General features: G+C 42.2%; 1 protein-coding gene across 4 annotated transcripts in view; it reads left to right on the forward strand.

The window, feature by feature from the left end:
* Positions 1 to 22,173, forward strand: part of LOC144696130 (S-adenosylmethionine decarboxylase proenzyme-like) — a 74,938-nt gene extending 52,765 nt beyond the window's left edge. For 2 of the 4 annotated variants that reach the window (XM_078567463.1, XM_078567460.1), the window contains 2 exons: positions 10,625 to 10,780; positions 20,637 to 22,173. In XM_078567463.1, the coding sequence (XP_078423589.1) occupies positions 10,625 to 10,780; positions 20,637 to 20,759 (279 nt within the window). In that variant the 3' untranslated portion in view covers positions 20,760 to 22,173. Of the gene's footprint in view, positions 1 to 10,592; positions 10,781 to 20,636 lie in introns of all 4 variants that reach the window. The other 2 variants (XR_013580076.1, XM_078567462.1) reach the window with 2 other exon arrangements.
* Positions 22,174 to 22,540: the final 367 nt, after the last annotated feature.

Raw genomic sequence — 22,540 nt, forward strand, 5'->3', positions numbered from 1 at the left:
CGGTTTCACCACAGACAGTCAAACTCTGCACAAAAGGTTCACTTTGGTAAACAAGTGTCAAGCATTCTGGCATACATGAAAAGCCCAACTCAGTTGTGACTGTCTTTAATATGCTTGACATGTCAGCTCGGGCATGAAACACAGAGGGAGATAAAACACTTTTGGGGTAATTTGTGCCAGGAGTGTTGACTGGCCCAAAGCAGAAACTCTACGCCACAATACCACCCTAATCCACTGCATTCATCCCTTCATTGAAGGACAGGGCCTGTCAGAGATGTACATGGTAACTTGTGCATTGATGCCGAAGATGTGGGCAGGGTTCTCAATGAGTACTTTGTCTCTGTCTTCACTAAGGAGAGGGATGATGCAAACATTCTAGTTAAAGAGGAGTGTGAAATATTAGATACAATTAGCATAATGAGAGAGGAAATACTGGAGGGACTGACATCTTTGAAAGTGGATAAATCATCAGGATTGGATGGATTGTATCCCAGGTTGTTTAGGGAAGCCAGGGAGGAAATAGCGGATGCTCTGAGGATCATTTTCCAATCTCACTAGATACAGGCGAGGTACCAGAGAATTGGAGGTCTGTGAATGTTGCACCATTATTTATTAGCTGCAAGGGATAGGCCAGAAAATTATAGACCAGTTAGTACGACTGGGAAAATTATTGGAATCAATTCTGAGGTACAGGATAAATCATCATCTAGAAAGGCACAGATTGATCAGGAATAGTCAGCATGGTTTTGTTAGGGGAAGATTGTGTCTTACTAACTTAATATAATTTTTTGAGGACATAACAAGGAGGATTGATGAGGGTAGTGTAGTGGATGTTGTCTACATGGATTTAAGTAAGGCATTTAACATGGTCCCACATGGCAGACTGGTCTGAAAAGTGTGATCCCATGGGATACAGAGGAAGGTGGCGAGTTGGATCCAAAATTGGCTCAGTGACAGGAGACAAAGGGTAATGGTCGATGGATGTTTTTGTGAGTGAAAAGCAGTTTCCAGTGGCATTCCATAGGGTTCTATGGGGTCCTTGCTGTTTGTTGTATATATTAATGATTTGAACTTAAATGTGGGAGGCATGATTCAGAAATTTACAGATGACACAAAAATTGGTTGTATAGCTGAAAGTGAAGAGGATAGCTGTCAACTCCAGAAGGATATCAAGGGGTTGGTTGAGTGGGTGGAAAAGTGGCAAATGGAATTCAATCCAGAGAAGCGTGAGGTAATGCATTCGAGGAGGGAAAACAAAGCAAAGGAATACTCAATAAATGGGAGAATATTGAGAGGGGTTGAGGAAGTGAGAGACCTTGGAATGCATGTCCACAGGACCCTTAAGGTGGCAGGACAGGTGGATAAGGTGATAAAGAAAGCAGATGGAATGCTTTCCTTTATTGGGTGAGGTATTGAATACAAAAGCAGGGAGGTAATGATGGAACTGTATAAAATGCTGGTTAGGCCACAGCTGGAATTTTGTGTACAGTTCTAGTCACCACATTACAGAAGGACATAATTGCTCTGGAGAGAGTACAGAGGAGATTTACACAAATGCTGCCAGGGCTTGAAAATTGCAGCTATGAGGAGAGATTGGATAGGCTGGGGTTGTTTTCCTTGGAACAGAGGAGACTGAGGGGTGACATAATTGAGGTGTACAAAATTATGAGGGGCCTAGATAGAGTAGACAGTAAAGACCTGTTTCCCCTGGCTGAGGGGACAACTACCAGGGGTATAGATTTAAAGTGACTGGAAGAAGGATTGGAGGGGACCTGAGGAAAAACCTTTTCACCCAGAGGGTGGTGGGTGTCTGGAATTTCACGGCCCAAATTGGTGGTTGCATCTGAAATGCTGAACTCATTGAAAAGGTACTTGGATCTGCACCTGTAGTGCTGTAACCTGCAAGGCTACGGACCAGGTACTGGAAAGTGGGATTAAAATGAGCGGCTGGTTTCTTTTTTCTCTTTTTATGGCCGGTGCAGACACGATGGGCTGAATGGCCTCTTTCTGTGCTGTAACTTTTCTATGGTTCAATGGTTCTGGGTGAGCACCTCAGTGCTTGGTATTTTGTCCTGCCACCTGATCTTTAGAAGCTCCTGAAGACAGCTCAAGTGAAAGTAGTTGAGCTTCTTGGCATGAGACTGCTACAGAGTCCAAGTCTCACATACTCAGAGCAGAGCGGGTATGACTATTGCCCTATAGTCTTTCAGTTTGGTCGGCAGACTTACTCCTCTTCATTCTCAGACTGATGTTCGAAGGCTGCACTTGCTTTGACGATGCTTGTATGTGTCTTGTCATCGAGCTAGACAATGGAGGGGTTGTGCTGCCAAGGTAAGTGAACGTCTTCACTGCTGACAGGTTCTGGTCATGGACTGAAACCTTGGGCTTGAGTCAGGGCTTTCCTGGAGCAGGCTGGGACATTACTTGTTGAAGAAAAGGCCAAAATTGTCCCATGCATTGGAGAACAAATCCATGCTACATTGTATTTCCAGCTCTGAAGCAGCTGCTAGCGCACAGTCATCGGCAAACAGGAAACCGTGAATTATGTCCTTGGAGACCTTGGTCTTTGCCTGGAGTCATCTCAGATTGAGCAGCTTCCCGTACATGTGATATCTGCTTTCGATGCCAGGATCACCATCATGCAAGGCATCGGAGAGCATGGCAGAGAAGAACATGATGAAGAAGGTTGGCACTAGCATGCAGCATTGTTAACTCCATTAATGATTGGGAATGGGTCAGAAGATTCACCGTCACCCAGGACACGTGTGAACATGCTGTCATGGAACTGTCGAAACATTGTGATGAATTTCTTAGGGCAGCCAAATTTCTCCATTACTTTCCAAAGGCTCTCGTGACTGACTGTGCTCTTGGTCAGGTCAAAAAACTTGGCGTGGAGGTCCATGTTCCTGGAGGGCGGCACTGGATCCCATCACCTTCAGGACAACATGCAATTATCAAAGGGCCTGCAGGAACAGGGAACCCACTTGCTGCCAATTAACGGACCCTCAAGGAGCTTGTTAAGGGGCCTGTCTGAAACAGTGTGGAATTTTCAATAATTTTACCAGACGAAGATGTTTGTACACAGCTGTCAGAGTCATCAATCTGTCTCTTGTGAAATTTGAGGGGTCAACTAGTGCCATGTCAAACACCGTATCTCAACTTGGCGTCCATGGTCACTTTACGCCACCTTTATCATCCTGGTCCTTTCATGAGCTGCCCTCTTTCCACGGCAAGACAGGACAGTCCCCAACATGGCCGCCGCCTAACTTTGCTGCTGGCACCAGGCTGACAGCTCCCACCTCACGGAGGCCTGGTGCCTCTAATTGGGTACTGACTTCACCTCCTGCCACAGAGGATATTTAAGAGTCAACCACATTGCTGTGGGTCTGGAGTCACATATAGGCCAGAGCTAGCAAGGACGGCAGATTTCTTTCCCTAAAGGAGCATTAGTGAACCAGGTGAGTTTTTACAACAATCGACAATGGTCTCATGGTCATCATCAGACTTTCAATTCCAGGTTTTTTTATTGAATTCAAATTTCACCATCTGCTGTGGTGGGATTCGAACCTGAATTCACAGAACGTTACCCTGGGTATCTGGAGTACTAGTCCAGTGACCCCAGCACGCCACCCCCTCCGCTCAGGCTGGATATTTGGGGATTCTTCTTTTGTCAGAGGATAATGGATCAGTGGAACAGGCTGCCAGTCCGTGCAGTGAATTCTGATTCACTATATTCCTTCAAGAGGAAACAGAAGCTGTTCCTGACTGGGACAGAAATCACCTTGTACAAGAGGTAGGTATCCTGTTATATTAATCAAGGTTTACGTTGTACCTTGTACTAGTTTGGATAATTTATGGGGATTAGGAAGAATTTTCCAGATTCTTTTCCCTAATTAACCTGGGTTATTATCTTTTTTTCTCACCTTCCCCAGGAAGCGCTGTGCACGGTTGTGGGGGTGGGGTGGGGTGGTGAGCAGTGTCACAGAATTAGACACCACAGCTACATGTGGGACAGCTGGATCCACCAGCTGGTCTTACCCGGTTTGTCATTTTTGTACGGTGGTAAGGGGACGCGTCTTCACCTTTTCCTAGCTCCCCCCTTGTGCCATGATCTTGAATCCTGGTTTGGGGGTTGTGGTGTCTCAATGTCTTTCAGTTTCGTGGTACATTAAAGAGATCTGGTAAATCCTGCGTCAGTAACCAGACTTGGTTCTATTGTTTGACTGCACAATGAGAGGGTTTGTCACCGACCTGTGCTAACGTGTTGAGGGAGAAGTGGAAGCTATACGCTTTGTGTGAGTTTGCATCTTAAGTCCAGAGGCAGTTAATTATTTTGAACCAGTTAAAGCTAGAGTGTGGAGCTTGCTTTTCTTTGTCTCATCCAAAAAACCTTGCTAAACCTAACAGACCATGAAATACTGAGCTTGCAGGAGACACCAGAGGCACACTGCCTGCATGTTGGTTGTTAGAAATATTTTGCAGAGCTTGACAGCAGAAGGTGCAATAAAATGACAGTGAAATAGCTCCAAAATAGTCCACATTTTTACAGAGCGATGAAATATTGCAGGCTTGTTGCCCTGCTTATTTCTATACTGTTGTGAACTCTCTCAAGTGAAACAGGCTTTAATGGTGGAAGAGAATGAGAGGTGAACAGTGACCTCGAGATTCAGCAAGGGATGATCATGTGGGTCTCTGCCAGAAATCTCTTAAAGGAACAAGCTTTTACTTTCTCAGCAGCAGGTCTTACCTTCCGCTTACATGCTGGAGTGAGAAAGAAACCAACATTTCATATTTACCTAACAACTCATCCCACTTATTACACAGAAATTTCATTTTTCTTAAATAACCAAGTTTTCTCTTAGAAAAATAAAAAAAAACCTTTCATTTATTTAGCACCTTTCAAGACCTAATGACATCCCAAAGCATTTTACAGCCAATGAAGTACTTTTGAAGTGTTGCCATTGTTATACTTCAGGAAATGCAGCAGCTAATTTGTACACAGCAAGCTCCCACAAAGAGCAATTGAATAATGAGCAGGTAATTTGTAACGTTGATTTACAACAGAATCAGTGCCCCCTCCATGCTGAACACCCATTGGAAGAAGCACTGAGGGTGGCAAAAGCACAGAATGTGCTCTGGGTGGGGGACTTCAATATCGATCACCAAGAGTGGCTCAGTAGCACCACGACTGACCGAGCTGGCTGAGTCCTAGAGGACATAGCTACTACACTAGATCTGCAGCAAGTGGTGAGGGAACCTACAAGAGGGAAAAACCTATTTGACCTTGCCCTCACTAATCTACCTTGCACAGATGCATCTGTCCATGACAGTATCGGTAGGAGTGACCACAGCACAGTACTTGTGGAGATGAAGTCCTGCCTTCACATTGAGGATATCCTCCATCGTGTTGTGTGGCACTCCAACTGTGCTAAATGGAATAGAATTCGAACAGATCTAGCAACTCAAGACTGGGCACTATGAGGTGCTGTGTGCCATTAGCAGCAGTAGCATTGTATTCAGTAAACCCATGGCCTGGCATATCCCCAATCTACCATTACCATTAAGCCAGGGGATCAACCCTGATTCAATGAAGAGTGGAGGAGGGCATGCCAGGAGCAGCACCAGGCATACCTAAAAATGAGATGCCTACCTGGTGAAGCTATAACACAGGACTACATGTATGTCAACCAGCAGAAGCAGAAAATGATAGACAGGACTAAGTGATCCCACAACCAACGGATCAGATCTAAGCCCTGCAGTCTTCCACATCCAATCATGAATCATGAATGATGATGGACAATTAAACAACTCACTGGAAGAGAAGGTTCCATAAATATCCCCATCCTCAACGATGAAGGAACCCAGCACACCAGCGCAAAACTATCTACAAGATGCACTGCAACAACTCACCAAGGCTTCTAAACCCACGACCTTTACCACCGAGAAGGACAAGGGCAGCAGATGCATGGGAACACCACCAAAGGCAAGTTCCCCTCCAAGCCACACACCATCCTGACTTTGAGCTATTCCTTCACTGTCATTGGGTCAAAATCCTGGAACTCCCTTCCTAACAGCACTGTGGGTGCACCTACACCACATGGACTGCAGGGGTTCAAGAAAGTGACTCACCACCAACTTCTCCAGGGGAATTAGGGATAGACAAAAAAATGCTGCCGACCCAGTGATGTCCAGGTCCCATGAAAGAACCAAAAGAAAGACAAGGCTGAAGCATTTGCAACATTCTTCAGCCAGAAGTGCCAGGTGGACGATCCATATCGGCTCTTCCTGAGGTCCCCAGCTATCAGCCAATTCGATTCACTCCACGTGATATCAAGAAATGACTGAAGGCACTGGATAGTGCAAAGGTTATGGGCCATGACAACATTCCAGCAATAGTACTGAAGACTTGTGCTCCAGAACTTGCCGCACCCCTAGCCAAGCTGTTCCAGTACAGCTACAACACTGGCAACTACCCGGCAATGTGGAAAATTGCCCAGGTATGTCCTGTACACAAAAAGCAGGACAAATCCAACCCGGCCAATTACTGCCCCATCAGTCCACTCTCGATCATCAGTAAAGTGGTGAAAAGGGTCCTCAACAGTGCTATCAAGCAGCACTTACTCAACAAAGCCTGCTCACTGATGCTCAGTTGGGTTCTGCCAGGGCCACTCAGCTCCTGACCTCATTAAAACCTTGATCCAAACATGGACAAAAGAGCTGAACTCAAAAAGTGAAAGTGACTGCCCTTGACATCAAGGCAGCATTTGACTGAGTGTAGCATCAAGGAGCCCTAGCAAAACTGGAGTCAATGGGAAACAGGGGGACAACTCTCCACTGTTTACAGTCATACCTATCACAAAGGAAAATAGTTGTTGTTGTTGGAGGCTAATTATCTCGGTCCTTGGACATCACTGCAGGAGTTCCTCAGGGTCGTGTCCTCGGCCCAACCCTCTTCAGCTGCTTCATCAATGACCTTCCCTCCATCCTAAGGTCAGAAGAGGGGATGTTCGCTGATGATTGCACAATGTTCAGCACCACTCGCGACTCTTCAGATACTGAAGCATTCCATATGCAGCAAGACGTAGACAATATCCAGGCTTGGGCTGACAAGTGGCAAGTAACATTCACACCACGCAAGTGACAGGCAATGACCATCTCCAACAAGAGAGAATTTAACCATCTCCCCCTGACATTCAATGGCATTACCATCATTGAATCTCCCACTATCAACGTCCTAAGGTTTACCATTGACCAGAAACTGAACTGGAACAGCCATATAAATACTGTGGCTAGAACAGCAGGTCAGAGGCTGGGAATTCTGCAGCGAGTAACTCACCTCCTGACTCCCCAAAGCCTGTCCACCATCTACAAGACACAAGTCAGGAGTGTGATGGAATACTCTCCACTTGCCTGGATGAGTGCAGCTCCAACAACACTCAAGAAGTTCAACACCATCCAGGACTTATTGATTGGCACCTCATCCAACACCTTAAACATTCACTCCCTCTACTACCGATGCATGGTGGCAGCAGTGTGCACCATCTACAAGATGCACTGCAGCAACTCACCAAGGCTCCTTCGACAGCACCTTCCAAATCTGCAACCTCTACCATCTAGAAGGACAAGGGCAGAAGACACATGGGAACACCACCACCTTCAAGTTCCCCTCTAAGCCACATACCATCCTGACTTGGAAATATATCGCCGTTCCTTCACTGTCGCTGGGTCAAAATCCTAGAACTCCCTCCCTAACAGCACTGTGGATGTACCTACACCACATGGACTGCAGCGGTTCAAGAAGGCAGCTCACCACCACCTTCTCAAGGGCAATTAGGGATGGACAATAAATGTCGGCCTAGCCAGTGACACTCACATCCTGTGAGCGAATGAAAAGTTAATTGATCTCAGTGCACAGCAGACGCATTCCACTACAGATTACTTGCATATCTGAAGCATATATATATGTTCGGCCTCAACTGGAGTATTACGTCCTGTTCTGAGCATCACACTTTAGAAAAGATGTGAAGGCATTAGGGAGAGCGCAGAAAAGATTCATGAGGATGGTTCCAGGGACTTGGAACTTGAGCTACACAGATAGATTGGAGAAGCTGCAAATGTTTTTCTTGGAAAAGTGAAGGCTGAGAGGAGATTTGATAGAAGGTATTCAAAATTATGAGGGCTCCTGACAGAGTGTAAATGGGAGTAACTGTTCACCAGTGGAAGGATTGAGAATGAGGGGGGTACAGATTTAAGGTACTTGGCAAAAGAAGGAATGGCGATGATATGAGGAGAAATCTATTCACGCAGTGAGTGTTTAAGATCTAGAATGTACTGCCTGAGAGTGTGGCGGAGGCAGGTTCAGCTGAAGAGTTCACAAGGGAATTAGATTATTATCTGAAAAGGGAAAGTGTGCAGGGCTAGAGGGAGAAGCCGGGAGAGTGGCACTAGGTGAGTTACTGAGTCAGGAAGCTGGTGCAGCCACGATAAGCTGAATGGCCACCTTCTGTGCTGTAACCATCCTGTGATTCTGTGTATTTCACAGTTTAATGTATTAATTTATTTTTGGATAACATATTTTCTTGAAGGATATATATTTTCCCCACTGAAATTATCAATTTCCATCTCCATTAAGATGGTTGTATTTCAATATCTGTTGCCAATGCTTCTGAATTCCAACAAATACGTTGTTACAGGTGGTTCGTTTTTCCATCAAAAGTCTCCTGAGCCTAACTGAATTGGAGCAGGGACTTTGTTCAGTATCCTGCTTTTTTATTTATTCCTTCATGGGATGTGAGTGTCGCTGGCAAGGCCAGCATTTGTTGTCCATTCCTAATTGTCCTTGAGAAGACAGTGGTGATCTGCCTTTTCTGCAGCAGTTTAGGTACAGCTTGCTAGGCCAGTTCAGAGGACAGCTAAGATCCAACCACATTGCTGGGGGTCTGGAGTCACATATAGGCCGGACCGAGGACATTAGTGAATCCGATGTGTTTTTATGACAATTGATTCTAGTTGTCATGGTCACCATTACTGAGACTAGCTTTCGATTCCAGAATTATTAATTGAATTTAAATTCCATCAGCTGCTGTGGTGGGATTTGAACCCATATCCCCAGAGCACCAGTCTGGGCCTCTGGATTACCTAGTCCAATTACCATTACGCCACCATCTCCCTTTCATGCATCATTCTGTCAAACAGTGTCACCAAAAATAGATTAACTGGTCATTCATTTCATTGCTGTTTTCGGAATCTTAATGTGTACCTTGAGCATCCTTGATTTTAATCACTCCACCATTGGTGGCTGTGACTTCAGCTGCCTGGGCCCTAAGCTCCAGAATTCCCTCCCTGAACCTCTCCCCCTTTCTGTTTTGATTTTGTCCTTTAAGACATTCCTTAACACTATCTCTTTTATCAAGTTTTTGGTCAATTAATATCTCCTTATATTCCTCGGGGCAATTTTTGTTTTATAATGCTCCTGCAAAGTGTCTTGGGATGTTTTATTATATTACTTGTGCTATAGAGGTTGCTGCTGCATGTAAAATAGTTTTACCTATAGAATAACAGTTCATGAACTTCCAAGTAATTCACAGTCAATGAACTGCTTTGGGTTAATTCATTAGATATTATTGGATTTATACAGTATGGTGTATAATTGAGTTGTGTTTACAAAGAGTTGCATTTTCTAACAGGGCTACAGAACTTATTATTTTTCTATAAGATTAGAAAGTATCTGACTTGTAAAACAGAGACATCTTTGTCACAATAGGAATGTCTGCACTATTACAATCTCTACGCCTGTTGTTATGTTCTCACCTCACAACAAGGACAACTTGTATTTGTATAGCACCTTTAATGTAAGAAAGTGGCCCAAGGCACTTCACAGGAACATTATAAGCAAAATTTGACAGAGCCACAATGTTAGAGCAGATGGTCAAAGAGGTAGGTTTTAAGGAGCATCTTAAAGGAGAATAGCAATCTGGAGAGGTTTATGGAGGGAATTCCAGAGCTCAGGGCCTAGGCAGCTGAAGGCACGGCCACCAAATTAAATTCAGGGATGCTCAAGTAGCCAAAATTGGATGAGCGCGGATATCTCGAAGGGTTGTGTGGCTGGAGGAGATTGTGGAGATAGGGAGGGGTGAGACCATGGAGGGATTTGAAAACATGACTGAGAATTTTAAAATCGAGGCATTGCTTAACCAGGACACCAGGATGGGCACAGTCAATGAATAAAATGTAGTTCCCTTAAGTTTTAACTAAATCCTTTCTCACAGTTCAGACAGCTTATGCTAAAGATGCCTTGTGAATAGGAATTTCAGGAGTCTAGGCCAGGAATTTCCATAAATATTCAGCAAACAGTTTAGAATATTGAAGATAGCGGAAGAAATATGCAGCTGCCACAGTTCTTGTAATAAAGCTTTTGTTTGAAAACACACTGAAGCTTCTTTCTGTGAAGATCAAACTCTTACAAGTGATTAAAACACGAGTATTGTAAAATCTGTGCTTGGTTTGTGTTTCTGCTACTTTTCCCTGAATGGGTTGCCGTTTCTTTGGCTTTTTAATTAATGCACACGTTTTATTACACCATTTTTCCACAGCTACTTCTTTCTTTGTCTCTTCATAACAATAGGGAACATATTGGACGATTCACATCACGCCAGAACCCGATTTTTCCTATGTAAGCTTTGAAACTAATCTAGCCTTGAATTCCTACACCAAACTGATTAAGAAGGTAGTGGATATCTTCAAACCAGGAACGTTTGTTACAACTCTATTTGCTAATCAGGTGAGTTCCTATCAGCAAGTTTGTGTTTGCTTTGTTGGGTAGATGTGTGATACTGCCCAAATTCATCTTTGTGGATCTAGATTACTGGTGTGAGTAGATCCTGTACACATAATAGAGGTTATACGTTGAACAACTCAATATTATCTATAGGGACATGAATATTATTTATCAATAAGACCTAAGAGCAAAAGTAGACCATTCAGCCAATCGAGTCTGCCCTGCCATTCAGTGAGATCTGATAATCCTCAATTCCACTTTGCTGGCATTTCCCCATAACCCTTGATTCCCTTACTGATTAAAAATCTGTCCATCTCAGCCTTGAATCTACTTAATGACCCAGCCGCTACAGCCCTCTACGGTAAAGAATTCCACAGGTTCACTACCCTCTGAAAGAAGAAGTTCTTCCTCACCTCTATCTTAAACGGGCGACCCCTTACTCTGAGATTATGCCCTCTAGTCCTAGACTCTCCCACAAGGAGAAATAATCTCTCAGCATCTATCCTGTCAAGCCCCCTAAGAAACTTAAGGGCAGAATTTTTCATCCCGTGGGCGGGGCCACACCTGACCCGAATGGAAGTGAAATGGGTGCGCGATGACGTTGGACGAGTGTCCCGACATCATTGCGCACTCTTGCGATATTTCACTTGGCAGATGCATGCAAGAGGCAGCAGCGCGCCCACCAACAATTAAGAGGCCTATTAAGGCTCTTAATTAATTAATTAAATTGAATTTTTCTCTGTCCGTCCAACTGTTCGGTAGGTGGGTGGGCAAATAGGCCAGGCAGCCCTTGCATTTTTAACAAAACCTCATCCAAGGGCGGGATGAGGTTTCGGACAGTAAATAAAAATAATAAAAAATTTTAAAACTCCCTTTAAAATGTCCCTGCTCAAGTGACAGAGCCACAAGAGTGGACACGCTTTCCTTATTTTTGAAATCTTTTTTAATGTTAAAAATCTACAGCTCCCTGAGGCAGCTCTGTGCCTTCAGGGAGCTTTCAGTGCACAACTCCCCCACGCGCAGGCGCACACTTCAGCGCTCGCGCTCCTCCTGGCAGCGCTGAGGCTCTGAGCTGGTCAGCCAGCGTGAAATCACAGTCGGGGCCTGATTGCGGGTGGTAATTGGTTTCACAGCCACTCCCAGACCCGCCTGCCACTCCCGCCCGACGAGATAAAAATCCTGCCCGAAATGTTTCAATAAAGTCGCCTCACATTCTTCTAAATTCCAATGAGCACAGACCCAACCTACTCAACCTCTCCTCATAAGAAAATCCCTCCATACCCAGGATCAACCAAGTGAACCTCCTCTGGACTGCCTCCAAATTCTGTATATCTTTCCATAGACAAGGGGACCAAAACAGTTCATTGTATTCTAGGTGTGATCTAACTAGTGCCTTGTATATTTTTATACTCCATTCCCTTTGAAATAAAGGCCAACATTACATCTGCCTTCCCTATTACCTGCTGAACTTGTATGCTAGCTTTTTGGGATTCATGCATGAGGACCCCCAAATCCCTCTGTGCTGCAGCTTTCTTCAGTCTTTCTCTATTTAAGTAATATTCAGCTCCTCTATTCTTCTGCCAAAGTGCATAACCTCACATTTTACCACATTATATTTCATCTGCCAAGTTTTTGCCCATTCACTTAGCCTCTGTAGACTCTTTGTGCCATCCTCACCACTTGCCTTCCCACTTATTTTTGTGTCATCTGCAAACTTGGCAATAGTACATTCACTTCCCTCATCTAAGTCATTAATATATATTGTAAATAATTGTGGCCCCAGCACTGATCACTATGGCACTCCACTAGTTACAGGTAGCCATCCTGAAAATACCCCCCATATCCCAACTGTCTGTCTTCTACTAGTTAGCCAATCCTCTATCCATGCGAATATACTACCCCCGACACCATGGGCTCTTATCTTATTAAGTAGCCTTATGTGTGATACCTTATCAAACACCTTTTGGAAATCCAGATATATTACACCTACTGGTTCCTCTTTATCTATCCTGCTTGTTACCTCCTCAAAGAATTCTAATAAATTTGTCAGGAATGATTTCCCCTTCATGAAGCCATGCTGGCTCTGCTTGTTTATATTATGGATTTCTAAATGCTCTGCTATTACATCCTTTATAATAGACTCTAACATTTTCCCAATGGCGGATGTTAAGCTAACTGGCCTATAGACACCTGTTTTTTGTGTGTCTCCCTTTTTGAATAAGGGTGTTACATTGGCAGTTTTCCAATCCTCTTGGACTTTTCCAGAATCTAAGGATTCTTGGAAGATTACTACCAGAGCATCCACTATCTCTGTAGCTACTTCCTTTAATATCCTAGGATGCAACCCATCAGGTCCAGGGGACTTATCGGCCTTTAGCCCCATTAGTTTCCCTAGTACTTTTTCTAGTGATAGTTATTGTGCTTATTTCCTCTCCCCTTTTGTTCCTTGATTATTTCGTATTTTTGGAATGCTATTAGTGTCTTCTACCATGAAGACTGAGGCAAAGTATTTATTCAACTCCTTTACCATTCCCTGGTTCCCCATTATTTCCCCAGCCTCATTCTCTAAAGGGCCTATGTTCACTTTGGCCTCTCGCTTCCTTTTTATATGTTTAAAGAAGCTCTTTCTGTCCATTTTTATATTACTTGCTAGTTTAACCTCAAAGCTTATTTTCTCCCTCTTCATTATTTTTTTGGTCATTTTTTGTTGGTTTTTAAAACTTTCCCAATCCTCTGGTTTACCACTAATCTTTGCCACGTTGTTTGTATTTTCTTTCAATTTTGATACTGTCCTTAACTTTCTTGGTTAACCGTAGTTAGTTTATCCCCTTCCTAGCACCCTTCTTCCTCACTGGGATATATCTTTGTTGTGAGCCATCAAGTGCTTCTCTAACTGTAAATGTGGGTAAATGGAATTGAATGTACAATGTGATTGACTTGTCCTATCTAATTTATAATATATTACCAGCATATATCCTATTGCACTGCATGGATAGAGGATACATTATTTTATAATGACGGGGTGTTGCACAATGTGTTATTACACAGTTTTGAAGAGAGTGCTTATATCTTGGTAGCACTTTTCTCATCGGTGTGAAGGGTCTACATTGAGATAGCTGTCCACTGTTAAACTGTATTTAACCTTGGCTGTACATAAAGTATAACTGGACCAGAGGTGAAGTTTATGTTGCTCAACTGTTCCCCGCGTGAAAAAGTTCTGCAGTTAATCATAGACTCATCTTTGTACTTGCCCAAATATAAGATGCTCTCTGAAGCACCCACAGCACACTTCTAACGAAGAAATTTGGGTTTCTAATACACCAGATTGTCAGCTATTTGTAAGTCTCTACCACCTCCCATCAAAGAGAGGTCAGGTTATTAAAAGTCAGCAGAAGACAGGAATTAACCAATTTTTTTCTTTTTTTTGATAGTTTTTCAAAGGCTGTTCAATTTCCATGTTGCTATTTTATAAATGATATTTGATGTAATGAAGTGAAAGTGTAAGGTAAATTTTCCACTTTGCAGTATGATCAACATGACACACATAGTACTTTTGTTTTATTTAAAGACTGGTGGAGTCTCATGAAATGTCTGGACTGAGGTTGTAAGTTTTAGGTGCCTGTCCCTTTAAGGCCACAGTTGAGGTACTCCCTGTGAGTCTGTCCTCCGACTAGTTACAGCCGATCAGATGGCAGTTGTAACTGGTTGTACCTGGCTACATGTTTAAACAACATACTGTGAAATGACTGGTCGTCATTTTATCATAACTGTTTTCATGTGTAAAGAAATGTGAGTTTGGATTATAGCTTTAGAAGGAAGTGATGCATGTTACAAATACAATACGCTAGTATTGGATCTGATACATGCAATAGGTGTGTAACTAGGTGTATTGTTAAAAGCAAAAAACTGCGGATGCTGGAAATCCAAAACAAAAATAAAAATACCTGGAAAAACTCAGCAGGTCTGGCAGCATCTGCGGAGAGGAACACAGTTAACGTTTCGAGTCCATATGACTCTTCAACAGAACTAAGTAAAAATAGAAAAGAGGTGAAATATAAGCTGGTTTAACGGGAGGGCGGTGGGACAGGTAGAGCTGGAGAGAGGGCCAGTGATAGGTGGAGATAAGCCAAAAGATATCATAGACAAAAAAACACTTCTTTGTCCTTTTGTCTATGACATATTTTGGCTATCTCCACCTATCACTGGCCCTCTATCCAGCTCTACCTGTTCCTACCACCCCCCACCCCACCCCCTCCTAAACCAGCTTATATTTCACCTCTTTTCTATTTTTACTTAGTTCTGTTGAAGAGTCATACGGACTCGAAACGTTAACTGTGTTCCTCTCCGCAGATGCTGCCAGACTTGCTGAGTTTTTCCAGGTATTTTTATTTTCGTTTCGGTGTATTGTTTATTGACTTGGATCCATTCCATTTTAATAGTCATCACCGATTAATATAGATGGGGTTTCAGAATGTAGAGCACAACAAAACTTTTAACTAAAATTATAATAGGGTTATAACATCAAAAAGTAAACAACTTAGTAAAAAACATGGTGGTTTGTTTACATCATATAATCAGCCAATAAACATTATTCACAGATAAAAACAAGTCAAATAAACAACACATTTAAGTAGGAAGAGATTCATCTACAATTAACACAATCTCACCAGGAGGCCTTCTCCCTTCAAAAATCATTAACTTCAAATGCAGCTTTTCCAAGGACAGAAAAGCCATTAGGTGACATTTATTTTGCTAACCTCTAGCTACCTAAAATGGGCTGATCAATTTTGTTTTAAGTTAAGTATATTTGTGACGTGGTATTTAAAATCTGCTGCAAGTGAGTCAATACACTGCTTACTGTAAAGGCAATGTTTTCCTGTGACATATGGCAATGCTTTTGCCTGTGGCAAATTGCATATAAATGAGACTCTAGATAGAAACTGTAAGCACAAAGTTGGAGAGGTGGAGGACATTTACAACATCCAGACTATTAGACGATTCTTCCTTATGCCTATGAAAGGCTTGACTTTGGTTTCAATAGGAATTCAGCTACTACATGAAGGCAATCCTACCTGAGACAAAAATTCCTCTCTAATTTCATAGGCAGTGTATCCATATCAACAATGCTATATTTTTGTTAAACTCCCTTTACCATTGATTCAACAAATAATAAAATTTACATTAGCACATAAGTTTATTTTGTAATTGTCACTTTTTAAACCCATTTGAAAATTATGTTAAATAATACCAGTGTAAGTAACTGTAAATGTAAAAATGCATTCAGCGATCTTATATGAATCTGGGAACTATCTTCTGCCAAATATTTTGATTGCTTGTTACGATTTGCAATTCTTTAAAACGAAGATTTATTTTCTATCTGAATTTCAACAGTGGAGTTGAATCAACTTTCAAATAGGTTGCATAGGTCATTTGTAAGTTGCAAACAACGTGCAAATGCTCTGCGGCAGTATTTCATCATTTTTGTATATTCAAACTGAGCAGATGTGAGGGCATTAGGAAATAGTGCAGACCTACAGAGAACTTCACCTCCCTCGCTGTCAAATCCAATGCAGCCTTGCCATGGATGAGTGCAACAACTCCCTCGAACTCATCATTAGTGATTGTCACATATGAGAACAGATGGTTTGAATTACCCTCATGTAAATTGAAATGTTTATTTAATCTGTTTATTCAATCTTCATTTCCCTAATTTAAAGAAAAAATAATGTATCTAGGTCTTGAATAGAGACTGAAACAACAGTGTGAGCTTACTGGGCTGTACATTTTCCTCGTTCTTCTTTCTTACCGATACAGTACAGTTATTACATATTCCAAGGATTCTTTTAACTTTGAGATTGACTTCATTACTTCATGATATTACAGAATAGTTACTTCTTGTTTAGTCTTTTTTGAGTGGGAGATTGCCTTCAAACAGTTAAATATTGAGGGAATAAAATATTGGTGATGATTGTATTACCCACATATTTCTCATTCGATTAATTTTGATTGCATTTTACAAACTCCATGCAGCAGAATCTATATATAATCTTATTTATGTTCAGTTTAATAATGAATTATTTCTGTTATCCGACTATATTTTAGGAGCTATGAGAGCTGAGTTAATCACACATTTCTGAGCCTCTGAAATGTGGTGTAGTTATTTTTGTTCATTCATGCATTATAATAATGCTGACAAGGCTGAGTTTAAAAGGTAAAACTGAGCAAAACTTTGTGATCCATTTTAAAATGCAAAATCTACCACTGATGCAAACGAAAGTTTAATAGGGATGGTTTGTGAGAGAGCTTGTTGTTCAGTGCTGCTTATAATAATCAGTTGCCACAGGGCGCAAGGGAAAGAGTTTACGCCCAGTTTCTACATCATCATTTCCTGGTCTCACTTGGGCTTTTGAGAGGTGACCATAAGCGGCAACAAAATGATTTGTTATTATGTTCAAAAGGATGGCCTGGGGTGGGAGGTGTGAGTTAACTCAAGAGGCTGTAACACGCTTCCTTAGTGCTCGGCTGGCAGAGGCATAATTAGTTTGACTGTTCTCTCTTGTCCTCTTTATTGTATAGTGCAGCTACTAAAAACAGCCCCAACTTCAGCATCAATGAGCAAAACTGCTGACGAGAGATTCTGGAGTCCATCTAAATGGTTTTCAGGCACTTCATATCTGATGCTTTATCCTGGGATGGTGACTGGAGACCCATAGCTCCCAAGCACCACTTGCGTTGCACACCATTAAGAAACAATTAAGAAAACACAGCCCATAGTTCGTACATCACTGCACTTTTCAGAGCCACTCAATTACACCACAAGTGCGTGATGTCATGGAGCAGCAATCCCGAGTATATTTTGAAGCTATAAGTTTGGAATTGGGAGTATTCACTGCTGCATGAAACCCATTCCAGAGACCATGTTCTGCCAGCAATGCAGGGAATGCAGAACGAATAAGCTGTCCCATGAGTTTGGGTGGATTTATTTTGCATCAGGCTGCTAATGATGGGAGTAATATGCACATGCCCATTATCAAGGAGAAAGTTAATGTATCTGGAGGTGGCAGCAGATATAGACATTGCTGCTAAATGGGCACAATGCCATCTGTTCTGGTCTCTGGTTGGCTGAACACTTAGCCTTTCTGAACAACTGGTGGTGTGATTTTTTCATTCACCGATTTGAGTGGGTCTTCTTCAGAAGAATTTCTGACAAGCAGAAAGTAATGTTAAAAATGATTAAACAACTGGACTAAAGTAGGATTAGGAGTACAGTCTGATGCTGTGGAGTTAACCCAAATGTTAAAGAAAGAGATTGAAATAGTTGGTCAGATATTGATTCATCCCCTCACAATCAGAGCATTGATTCCTACATCTGCTCAGAAAAAAACAGCTACACAGCTTCAGAAGAAATCCAGAGCCATCGTTAATCAAATCCACCTGCCTTCCACACAATGAAAAAATTTACATTCTTCAAAATATTAACATTTTTCTTTCAGAAATATCTGCAAGAATAATCTTAATTTCCTTTATAAGGTTTGCCCTTAAAAATGGATAAAGCTTTCATCTTATTCAAACTTACAGAATTCTTGGAGTCAATGAAATGTAAACCGTTCTACTCGGGGCTTGTAGAAAAATGGTCATTGAGTAGAAATAACTCGATTTTCTCTTATGAGAAACAGGGAACAGCCTGGGAAGATTCATTAAGTTCACTTTATTAAATGAATGCAGGCCTCATCTCTGCCAGGTCTTCAAAGGGAGTTCAAAGGTTAGAATTTCAGTACAAAAACAGAAACAGAAATGCCTGGAAAAACTCAACAGGTCTGGCAGCATCGGCGGAGAAGAGCACAGTTGACATTTCGAGTCCTCATGAGGGTCATGAGGACTCGAAACGTCAACTGTGCTCTTCTCCGCAGATGCTGCCAGACCTGCTGAGTTTTTCCAGGTATTTCTGTTTCTGTTTTTGTTTTGGATTTCCAGCATCCGCAGTTTTTTGCTTTTATTTTTACTAGAATTTCAGTATTCTGGGTTATTTCCACGTTGGGGGTAATTGCCGATTCTGACACAAATTTTGCCCATTTTGAATTTCTTTTTCCACCAAGTTTCCACTTAAATTCATTAGCTTATCATCAAATGCAAAATTTGCCATGAACCAGCACCATCAGGCTAAACGTAAGTTTATTTTTAAAATTGCTTTAAAAATATTTCACATCTTGAAGAATGGTAACTTGGTGAAGTTTGATTAAAGCAACTGAAGATGAAATTAAAAGATAAGCATTTTAATTACTCTACCACCTCCGATTAACCAGGGGGGGAGAATTTTCTCCCCGTTGAGTGGGCCGGTCAGGGGTGGAGCCGATCGCCGCTTGCGATTGGCTACGCGCCGCCATTTTACATGGCGGGCCAATTAAGGCCCGCCCAGCATGATGCGCACCCGGGTAGCGCTCAGCACTACCTGTGCAGGCGGGGCAGGAGGAGAGTTGGGCCTTAAATATTTATTAATTTAACAAACCCTTCTTGAAACCTCATCCCGCCCGTGGATGAGGTTTCATGAAAAATGCGAAGGCCGCCTGGGGCTCTTCGCCTGCCCCCCCGCCCCCCGCCGACCTTAAGGTTGGATTGGCTGCCCTGTCAAATTGGTTAATTAGTTTATTAATGGCCTTAACAGGCCTTTGACAGTTTGGCGGGCGTGCACAGCCGACTCTGGTGCGCGCCCGCCGAACGAAAGATCGGAATGACACGCGCCCAACGTCACCGCGCATCATTTTACACGTTGGCGTGCGGGACACGCCCCCTGCATGCCAAACAGAAAATTCTGCCCCAGATTTTAATTACTGAGATTCATATTTTATAGCTTAAACAAAACTATTTTCTAGTTATATTGAGGGACAATAGTCAGTTTATTGGTAAATTAAAACAAGAATCAGAACATATCTTGCTCTCAAAAGATCCGGCTTAACTTGCAAAGTCTCAGTGACGGCCAACAAAGAAGCATAATTAGCGGAAGCTTCTATTGGTGATTAATTCACCTTGGAGTGGGGGGTGGGGGGCATGTGGCTCAGTTTGTGGGCAGGCCCAGCTTCCAGTGCAATTTATTTTATAATCCATGGAAAAGTTGCACTGAATGCAGATGTGGCTTAAAATTCTGCAATCTTCTGCATTGATTTCAACCGGATTCTGCCCAAAATAAAACCCGGTGCAACATAACGGAAGCTCCAAGTCAATATCTTTACGATACATTTAAGAAAGTTTATCCCGTTTAGTCTCATCCCCTCATAGGACCAGTCAATAAATGCAATGTAAACAAACCAGGGAGACAGTGGGTTGGATGAAATTTTACAGGAATAAAATATATTTCTTTTTGTGGTGTGCTGTGCCAATTTTCGAAGACATTTGCACCAACCTTTGCCAAAAACATTCAGCGCCCTTGCCACGGCCTTTGAACTCTTTGTGAAGGCTTAGTTCTGATTGGTCAACTACATATGTGCAGTTGATGCAGTTATTTTTCCAGGCATTCTGTAACTGGTGAGTTTATTGAGATTACTTCTGTCTAATTTTAACCATGTCGGCCAAAAAGGCAAAAGGAAAATACAGCCTATAAGAAACATTATGAGGGAAAGTGCTGTTGAGGCTTTGGGGTTAAAGCGTGCTGCTGGTGCAACAAGATGAATAGGGGAGCCCTGGACTGAGATTGCTTGATGCTGCCACAGTTTTGAATGGAAATGACTATTATATTCCTGAGCATTAGATCTCTTGATTTAATAAGCATAACGCCACAAATGGGAAATAATGTGCTTGTAAATTTATAGCACCAGCCATACTACTAAGTCCAGACATTGTAATTAATTCTGGTGATTCCCTGCAGAGTTCGAAATGTCACATCTCATGTTCGGCACCTCCAGCCGTGGATGGATTCAAGCGCAAAGATTTGCAGTATGCTCAGTTCAACAACTACAGCTTTGTATTTGCTAGTTATGTCAAGCATTAGCTTCACAGCAGAGGAGAAAACATCCCAGCTGTATAGAGCGAAGCCTGAAACGTGAATTACTGCATCAATTACGTTAATCTATTGTAACAGCTTGCATGTCATAGTTAAAATAGGTGGAGAAGTGCAGTCCATTTTGTGGCATGTCAGCCAAGCTCTACGTACAGTTATTTGGTGCAATATTGTTAAGATAACACTGTTGTAAAATATGCACTGCTTTAGTGTGCATCATTTCCATTGATGGATTTTAAGTGGTCGGTTTATGTGAAAAAAAAAGAAATCGCAGCTAAACCTCTACTAAGTCCTAGCAAACTGCTGGATAAAAGACAAATCTGGAATTCACTTCCTCTACCTCATTTATGACATGCAAAGAGGGGAAAACAATTTTGCAAACTGCATTTCAGATGACTTTAAAAGCATTGATTTGTACATGTAATCATGAATAGATACTGTTGAGTATTATAGACCTTTGTACCTCAATATTCAAACATCCTCCTTAGGTTTGAACAGATGTTCTAAAAATGTAACCACCATTTTATGCAATTTGAAATGATATAATCGTCTGAACCAATGATTTTATAGGGGAATATTAACCCACTTTAATATGAAGTCACTTTCAACAGCCTGATCACCAACACGATACTCTGCCAGGTATTCCAAAAAATATTAGACCAGGTTCTTGTATTATATATCGAACAAAAGCCTGGAAACTTTGCACTTTTCTCTCTATGTGGAAGGGATAACAGAATGTCTTCTCACAGTGCAGTCTGAGCAATATGATGCTGAATGTTTTTGTCATTTGCCTACAGATGATCAGATGCAAAAATAATCTGATCTTTCTTAACTCTTTAAAATAAGGGATGATTACACCGATAGTTAAATATAACTTTTGCATTTTGAATATATGGAGATATATAAACATTTCTCAAGTCAAACACCCTTTCATCGCCTCTTCCATTTAATCAGGCATACATAGTCGTTAATGAAAAAGTGTCCCGTTAAATGATTAATTAACATTTGGATAATATCTGCACCTACAACCTTTAAGCTGGTCTATCTATAGAGCAGAGAGGGACCCAAACTGTTAATGTTAGAGAAAATATCAGGTAACAACAAAAACATAAAACGCAGAAATAATCGACTTGCTCTAACATTGGCAGCTGTGCTTTCAGCTGCCTGGGCCCTGAGCTCTGGAATTATTTCTCCAAATCACTCGACCTTTCTTTCCTTCTTTAAGACACTCCTTAAAACCTAACACTTTGACCAAGCTTTGGTCCAGCTGTCCTATTATCTCCTTCCTTGCTTCAGCATCAAACTTTATTTGATAATGTTCCCGTCAAGCACCTTGGGGCAGTTTATGATTGAAAGGGTGCTACATAAATGCAAATTGCTGTTACTCTAAATACCAAAGGAAAAAGATGTAAATATGGCACATTTAAAAGAATGGTAACATTGAAAGTGGACCAACGGGAACAATAATTTGATAAAAGTTTATCTAGGGCAGGATTTTGCCTTGGCGGGGCTGCTGGGCAGGAACCCGACCACCGCCTGCGATCAGCTCCGCACCGCGATTATACGCGGGCTGGCCAATTACGGCCTGCCCAGCGTAAGATGCGGCTGCGGGAATGAGCGAGAAGGGGCGGGTGGGGGAGCCGGTGCTCAATGTCCACCGGGTCCATTGGCGACCCAGCGGCCAATTCAAATGCAGCCGCGGCAGCCCTCGGAAGGCTGCCAGTGAAGGACGTTGACCTCGTGAGGCACAACGTAGCGGATGGACACGGCGG

This window comes from Cetorhinus maximus, chromosome 21 (genome assembly GCF_964194155.1).
Source record: "Cetorhinus maximus chromosome 21, sCetMax3.hap1.1, whole genome shotgun sequence".
Taxonomy (NCBI): Eukaryota; Metazoa; Chordata; class Chondrichthyes; order Lamniformes; family Cetorhinidae; genus Cetorhinus; species Cetorhinus maximus.